General features: G+C 38.9%; 1 protein-coding gene across 1 annotated transcript; it reads left to right on the top strand.

Annotated features, from left to right (window-relative positions):
• The first annotated feature begins 3,180 nt into the window (after positions 1–3,180).
• On the top strand, positions 3,181–7,199 carry LOC133652385 (green-sensitive opsin-like). The gene is made up of 5 exons (XM_062051097.1): positions 3,181–3,669; positions 3,740–3,908; positions 6,090–6,255; positions 6,338–6,577; positions 6,658–7,199. The coding sequence occupies exons 1-5, from the start codon at positions 3,285–3,287 to the stop codon at positions 6,754–6,756; spliced, it is 1,059 nt and encodes a 352-aa protein (XP_061907081.1). The 5' UTR covers positions 3,181–3,284; the 3' UTR covers positions 6,757–7,199.
• Positions 7,200–8,397: the final 1,198 nt, after the last annotated feature.

Here is an 8,397-nt window from a genome sequence, read left to right as displayed (position 1 = left end):
ACGGGAAAGCCATTCAAAGAAGGTGAATTCATTAAAAAGTGTATGTTGGATATTTTTTAAGAAATCTTTTCTTGCGGCCCAGCCTCACCCAGTTTCTGCATCCAGTGGCCCCCAGGTAAATTGAGTTTGAGACCCCTGCTGTATACACATACTGTACATATACATTCACTGTAAAAACATACATATACACATACTGTACATATACACTCACTGTACAAACACACACATACACATACTACACATACATTCACTGTACAAACACACACATACATATACTGTACATATACATTCACTGTACAAACACACATTTACACATACTGTACATATACATTCACTGTTCAAACACACATACTGTATACACATACTGTACATATACATTCGCTGTACACACATATACACATACTGTACATATACATTCACTGTACAAGCACACATACACATACTGTACATATACAAGTACATATGCACACATACACTCATGCACATAATCACGTTTCATCAAACATATATTAACGTTGTTGCCCTAGGGTAAACTGGGTATAACACATGGCACACTGACAAAGCTTAACCTATTGTTACTATAACAATCTACAAGGTTAATGTAGGTTGCTTCTCTTTCTTCCCCTCCATTTTTCTGTATTCTTTCGTATCTCAAGTTATCATTACGTATATGTATTGTTGCATTTGAACAATTGTATTGTTGATAATAAAGGTAAAGTACTGGTATTGTTTATTATCAATAGCACTATTTCTATTGGTATTCATATTGCTCCATTTTTAGTGTAATAATGCTCATTGTCATTTCTGTATTTTTTTTTTTTTTTTTAATTTTCGCTAACTCCTTATTTGCTATTACTTTTACCATCATATTTGTACATGTCGTATTTGCTGATGTTGCTCTGTTGTTGTTGTTGTTGTTGTTGTTGTTTTTGTCTCTCTGTCTAATCCCCCTCTTGTCCCCACAATTCCCCCCTCTGTCTTCCTTTTTCTCTCTTTCTATCCCCTCCTGCTGCGGCCCGGCTGCACCAAATGATAATATACCGTAATTTCCGGACTATAAGCCGCTACTTTTTCCCCTCGTTCTGGTCCCTGCGGCTTATACAAGGGTGCGGCTTATTTACGGCCTGTTGTTCTCCGACACCGACGAAGAGGATTTCGGTGGTTTTAGTACGCAGGAGGAAGACGATGACACAATGATTAAAGACTGACTTTTCATATACCGGTAGGCTGGTTATTTTAACGTACAGGCGAGCACTTTGTATTACTTTGCACCGTCGTATTATTTGTACTCTGCACGAATGCTGTTCGCCATGTCAAAGATGTGAAAGTTTGATTGAATGATTGAAAGATTTATTGTTAATAAATGGGACGCTTTGCGTTCCCAAACAGTCATCTCTGTCCCGACAATCCCCTCCGTGGTAGCAGGAACCCCTATATACTACGGTAATTACACATCAAAACCCTGCGGCTTATAGTCGGGTGCGGCTTATATATGGAGCAATCTGTATTTTCCCCTAGATTTAGCTGGTGCGGCTTATAGTCGGGTGCGGCTTATAGTCCGGAAATTACGGTAAATACATTTAATAAAGTCAAAATACAAGTAAGGCAACAAGAGAAGTATCCTACACTTCTCTTTTGTAAAGTAAATCTGAACAGCCGATATGGGCATCTACATCTGCTATATGATTTGCCCGAGAAGCTGGGCAGGACATTATTAATATTATTGGGACGGTATAGCTCGGTTGGTAGAGCGGCCGTGCCAGCAACTTGAGGGTTGCAGGTTCGATCCCCGCTTCCGCCATCCTAGTCACTGCCGTTGTGTCCTTGGGCAAGACACTTTACCCACCTGCTCCCAGTGCCACCCACACTGGTTTAAATGTAACTTAGATATTGGGTTTCACAATGTAAAGCGCTTTGAGTCACTTGAGAAAAAGCGCTATATAAATGTAATTCACTAATTAAAAAAAAAAAAAAAAAAAAAAAAAAAACTTCAGATCCATTCCTCAATTATACGTTGTATTGTTGTTTATGTTTTTTGTTTGTTCGTTTTAGGCACTTAAAAAAAAAAAAAAACAGCTTAGTTTTTTATATGGCAAACACAAAATATGCAACATTTTCCCAAAAAAATATCTTAAAGTGGAATATTTAATGTGGCGTAATTGGAGCCTTGAATAGGTCAATAATTCCTAATGACATTGATTTTGATTCATTATTATTTTTTAAAGAAAGAAAAACCCTGCATGACAGCTTTGTGTTATTAGAGTCAACATTGCAATATTTTATTGTTACTTTTCACCCGTTTGCTCTTTTATACCACTTTTTATGTTTTTTGTTTTTTTTAATCGTATTTTCAGAATGTGCCGCGGGGCCCTTAAAAAAATACCTGAGGGCCGCAAATGGGCCCTGGGCCGCACTTTGGACACCACTGGATTAGAGGATTCGATAATGGGCTCGAACTCGATAATTTCTTATCAAACATCATCCCTATTAACATGAGGGCCCGCAAGATACCAAACATCTTAATCAGTTGCCTTCAGACCCTGAAGTAGTAGAGACACATCTGGATTCGTCTGCAGAGCCTACCATTTTTAATATTGTTATTTATATATATGAATATGTTGCCATCTGACTTTCTTGTCGTGCTAAGGCATAAAATAAGTTAAAAAACAACAACCAAAAAACTCCCATTCTCACTCACCATTGTGTAAATAAAAATTGTACTGACTTTTGTTGCAATTGAACACATTTTCACTACTAAGTTTAATAAATTCCCTTTTTTTATTGCTGTACTTGTCTGTCTTAGTGTGATGTCTGTTTTTTGCAGCTGTTGTTTCATTCATATAATGTCTACATATTATTTGGCTAAGTATTGCAATACACAGTAATATGGACAGTACTATATGAGCATCATTTTAATAATTATTATTGTCTAATTGTTAACTTTGACATGCAAAAGGTCATTTGATCATTCTCTGTTACTTGAAGTAGAAAAATGTAAGTTAACACAGTTTAAGGACGTGACCTGAATTGTCTTGCAAAGTCAATTATCAGTTAGACTTGAGCTGGTCCGTCCCTCATAATCCTTTAATGTAACTAATCGAATCGAGTTGAATTACTTTAATTACAAAGTTTAAATTAGTCGCCTTTAAGATCACCTCAATGAGGTATAAAACACAGAGGACGACAAAAGCCACAGGTGTGGGGTTGGCTTCTGGACACGACTCGCGACTACACGCTCCCCAAGTTTGGATTGACTGAAGCTCCCGTAAACCAAGTGAACGAAGATGGTTTGGGACGGAGGATTTGAGCCTAATGGCACAGAAGGCAAAAACTTCTACATCCCCATGTCCAACAGGACCGGGATTGTTAGAAGTCCCTTTGAATACCCACAATACTACATGGTGGATCCCATGATATACAAGCTTCTGGCATGTTACATGTTCTTCCTGATCTGCACTGGAACCCCCATCAACGGTCTGACACTGTTGGTGACGGCTCAGAACAAGAAGCTCCGGCAACCTCTCAACTACATCCTGGTCAACTTGGCTGTGGCTGGTCTCATCATGTGCGCTTTCGGCTTCACCATTACCATCACGTCTGCTGTCAATGGCTACTTCATAATGGGAGCCACCTTCTGTGCCATTGAGGGATTCATGGCCACACTGGGAGGTAAGATCCCCGTCATTAACGCACCTTTGGAATGACAAGATGAGCGATTCGTAACCAAACTGTCCTGCAGGTGAAGTTGCTCTGTGGTCACTGGTGGTGCTGGCCGTCGAGAGATACATCGTCGTCTGTAAACCTATGGGAAGCTTCAAGTTCAGTGGTACACATGCCGGAGCTGGAGTCTTTTTCACTTGGGTCATGGCTTTAGCATGTGCTGCACCCCCACTTTTTGGTTGGTCCAGGTAATCCAACTGTTTGCTATTGTGTTAATCCTGAAAAGGGGCAGAGAGAATTTAGGGCCTATCCGAGCTGAGACAGACAACCAGTCATTAGATTAGAGAAAAAAGAAGCTTCATACTCAGTATGTTTATATGCACTAAAGAAAACCAAATTATTCCATGAACTGACTTAAAAAACAGCTCTCTAAAATACATATAAACACTTTAGTTTAATTGCGTTTGACTTTTAAAAAAATCTGATTAACACCACTAGATTATGGGATTGGAAAATAGTCATGTCTGACATGTAGCCAGCTACTGTATGCGATAGTGACTGTGGAGAACCAACACGCCGCTCTTTACTACAATATTCACAGGCAAATGATTGATTGATTGAAACTTTTATTACTAGATTGCACAGTGAAGGACATATTCCGTACAATTGATCACTAAATGGTAACACCCAAATAAGTTTTTCAACTTGTTTAAGTTGGGGTCCACTTAAATTGATTCATGATACATATATATACTATCAAATACTATCAAATATATACTAACATCATAATACAGTCATCACACAAGATAATCATCAGAGTATATACATTTAATTATTTACATTATTTACATTTACAATCCGGGGTATGGAATATGGAGGGGGGTTAGGTTTGCTTGGTATCAACACTTCAGTCATCAACAATCAGCATCAACAATTGCATCATCAGAGAAATGGATATTGAAACAGTGTAGGACTGACTTGGTAGGGTATGTATAGCAAGTAGTGGACATAGAGAGAAAGATCAGAAAGTGTAAGAAAAAGTGTCTACATTTGATTGTTTGATTGTTTACATTTGATTATTTATAATCCGAAGAGGTATTATGTGGAAGGGAGGGTGTTAGTTTAGGGTTGTAGTTGCCTGGAGGTGTTCTTTTAGTGCGGTTTTGAAGGAGGATAGAGATGCCCTTTCTTTTACACCTAAATAAAACCAACCCTAAAGACTAACCTTTTTCAGAACGGACACACAGTTTAACGCACAATCTAACAGTTCTCTTAGATTGACTCTGACCAGGAGAAAGTAGGAATTTAAATTCAACAATCAGAAATTAGGGGATGAGGTGGGTTTGCCAAAAGTGAGGAACGCTGCACGCACAGAGAAACACGGAAACATAGTCTGCGCATGCACAAACAGAGATTGATGAAAAGTAGTCTCTGCCTCAAATGTTTTAAAACCATCCACAAGAAACATTGACAATCATTCTTTGTTTAGTGAAAAATATTATCCCATATAGAAAAATATTATCCCATATAGCTAAACCAGCTGAATTGACCACGATTAAGTTTCAAGTTTCAAGTTTATTATTCTTCGGTCAATCTTCAACAAAATAAACAAACAGTTGTACATTCTTAAATTGAAAATGAAAATGTTGCAGACCGAAAGGGTTTAGGCTGAAGTTGAACACTTATTGCGCCTAACCCTATAAACAATGTCAAGTACAAAATAAACTTCCGAAAATTATTGAATGTCCATTGTACAACATATTATAAATACACATTATACATAACATAAACACAGTTCAATTATATACACAGTAAAGGCATGTGAAATATCCTTATAGACATGTTAAACCTTTGTACCAATTTATATACTATATACAAACAATTGTACTTCCATTATTATTTATAACCCACATTTAGTATTTGAATTAACATTGATCATAGTATTAACTACTGTGTTGATTCTAGAGTGATATATTTTTTCAAGACATTGGTCTTAAAGTGTTTTTTAAATGTGTGAATAGAACTGGAACATTTTAAGGAATAATCCAAGCTGTTCCACAGTTGAACCCCCCTGACAGAAACACATCTACTTTTTAAGCTTGTTCTTATCTTAGCTTTCTGGAAGACAGCTGAACCTCTGAGGTCATAGGGATTCTCTCTGGGTTTAAACCTCTCCTGTAGACACCCAGGCAGCATGTGGTTATGAGCTTTGTACGTCACAATAGCAGTGTTGAGGTCAACAAGAACCCCCTAGCATAGGAGAAACACACAGCTTAGGGCCAACAGTCGAATTAGAAGTCGAGAATGTAGACTGGAACTTCACATACATGTGTGAAAATAGAAAGAAAAAAAAAGAGAAATCAGACTAATTTACTGCATGCAAATGACTGTAATATCTCCTAAAGAAAAGTGGATTCAATCTTCAACAGGTACCTGCCCGAGGGCATGCAGTGCTCCTGCGGACCCGACTACTACACTCTGGCTCCAGGCTTTAACAACGAATCATACGTCATATACATGTTTGTCGTCCACTTCTTCATTCCCGTCTTCCTGATATTCTTCACCTACGGCAGCCTTGTGCTGACAGTCAAAGCTGTAAGTTGTGCATTACATGTGATCAGCAGCATGATCTGCAACTCCATCATGTCCAACATCATTTCCTGTGCTTTGCCTCCAGGCTGCAGCCCAGCAGCAGGACTCAGCCTCCACTCAGAAAGCTGAGAAGGAAGTCACACGTATGTGCGTGCTGATGGTCTTTGGCTTCCTGGTAGCTTGGGTGCCATATGCTACTTTTGCTGGATGGATCTTCATGAACAAGGGAGCTTACTTTTCTGCTTTGACTGCTGCTCTCCCCGCCTTCTTTGCAAAGAGTTCTGCCCTGTATAACCCTGTCATCTATGTGCTGTTTAATAAACAGGTTGGTACACAGTCCCCCTTAGTGCACACTAAATGCTGCAACTTCAATGCTATAAGGAATCTCTTTGCTCTTGTTTCCAGTTCCGTAACTGCATGCTGAGCACCATCGGAATGGGCGGCATGGTGGAGGACGAGAGCTCAGTTTCCACCAGCAAGACAGAAGTGTCCTCAGTGTCTTAAATATGACGACACCTCAAAGTCTATGGACATTTTCCTTACTGATTGCATCCAGATTTTTAAACCATCCCATGAAAAAAACATTGTGAACTTTTGCCAAATGGAATTATGGCTAATGAAAGGACTCTGGACAAAACACTCTAAGGAATATCATTTCAACTGTCAATATGTATAAACAAGACGAAAGTAGAAAAAGATACAAGAATGTCGCAGGTTGTGCAAGTCGTCTGTGTGTGTGCGTGTGTGTGTGTGTGTGTGTGTCAGTGTGTGAGTGTGAATGGACATTTGGTGGCACTCTAAAAGCGCGTAAACAACACAATGTGCAATCATGTGTGGGGAAATTTTCATTTAATTATATCATGTGATATTGTTTTTATGTATTTATGAAAAATATATCCAAAAAAATATAGGAAGGAGTATAGATAATAAATGCATGCATGAAAATATGTGTCTGTTCCTTGGACTCTGATTATTTTTTAGCTACAGTTTAGCACAGAAACATATGTAAAGATACGCTGCAGAGTTGTGTCAACAAAGACAGCTCCACAGCATTCAAGGCCTAGAGGAATTCCGGGCGTACCTCATCCACCCCAGGAGCACTGCCACCGAGGAGCTTTTTGATAACTTTGATAAGTCCCCAAGCATTGTTTACTCGTCAGAAGACATGTCAGTGGGATTGAGGAGGTCTTTAAAATACCAGTAGAGTGGAAAAACAAGTTGATTTTATATGCTTAATGTGTTTCATTGTATCCATTAAACCATATCTAATTGTATTTACAATCCGCAAAGTATGTGAAAGTACCATCTACTCAGTGTGCCTAGTGTCCAACCTACCTGAGATCGGTAGGTTGGGAGTTCAAACCCAGGCCGAGTCATACCAAAGACTATAAAAAATGGGACCCATTACTTCCCTGCTTAACACTCAGCATCAAGGGTTGGAATTGGGGGTTAAATCACCAAAAATAATTCCCGGGTGCGGCGACCGCTCCTGCTCACTGCTCCCCTCACCTCCCAGGGGGTGGTCAAGGGTGATGGGTCAAATGCAGAGAATAATTTCGCCACACCTTGTGTGTGTGTGACAATCATTGGCACTTTAACTTTAACTTTAAACATCACCAGAATGCCACAAATTCAGTCAGCCATTTTGCATAGTCCGTGTGATCAGTAATTTCCGTAGATTGACATCACTGGAGTAACGCTTCTGTACTCTGACCATAGTATCAGATCAGTCATACTGACATGCTGTCTATCATTCACAATCCCCATATAAGACATGAACACATATGCTTTTCTTTTTGTATGCATTTTAAGTCGTAAATAAATAAATACATAAAAAGTCCGCTAACAATGAAGTCAATGAGGGCTCTCTATTCCGTCCACAAAACTCTCTAAATCAGTGTTTTTCAACCTTTTCTGAGCCGAGGCACATTTTTTTCATTGAAAAAATCCAGAGGCACATCACCAGCAGAAAACATTAAAAAATTAAACTCAGCAGCCAATATTGACAGTAAAAAGTTGTTCTCGCAATTGTTGGATACGAATTCAAACCGTAACCAACCATGCATCACTATAGCTCTTGTCTCAAAGTAGGTGTACTGTCACCACCTGTCACATCACGCTGTGACTTATTTTGAGTTGTTTGGT

The sequence above is a fragment of the Entelurus aequoreus genome, linkage group LG01, assembly GCF_033978785.1.
Source record: "Entelurus aequoreus isolate RoL-2023_Sb linkage group LG01, RoL_Eaeq_v1.1, whole genome shotgun sequence".
Classification (NCBI taxonomy): domain Eukaryota; kingdom Metazoa; phylum Chordata; class Actinopteri; order Syngnathiformes; family Syngnathidae; genus Entelurus; species Entelurus aequoreus.
This window is presented reverse-complemented; position numbering and strand designations above follow the sequence as displayed.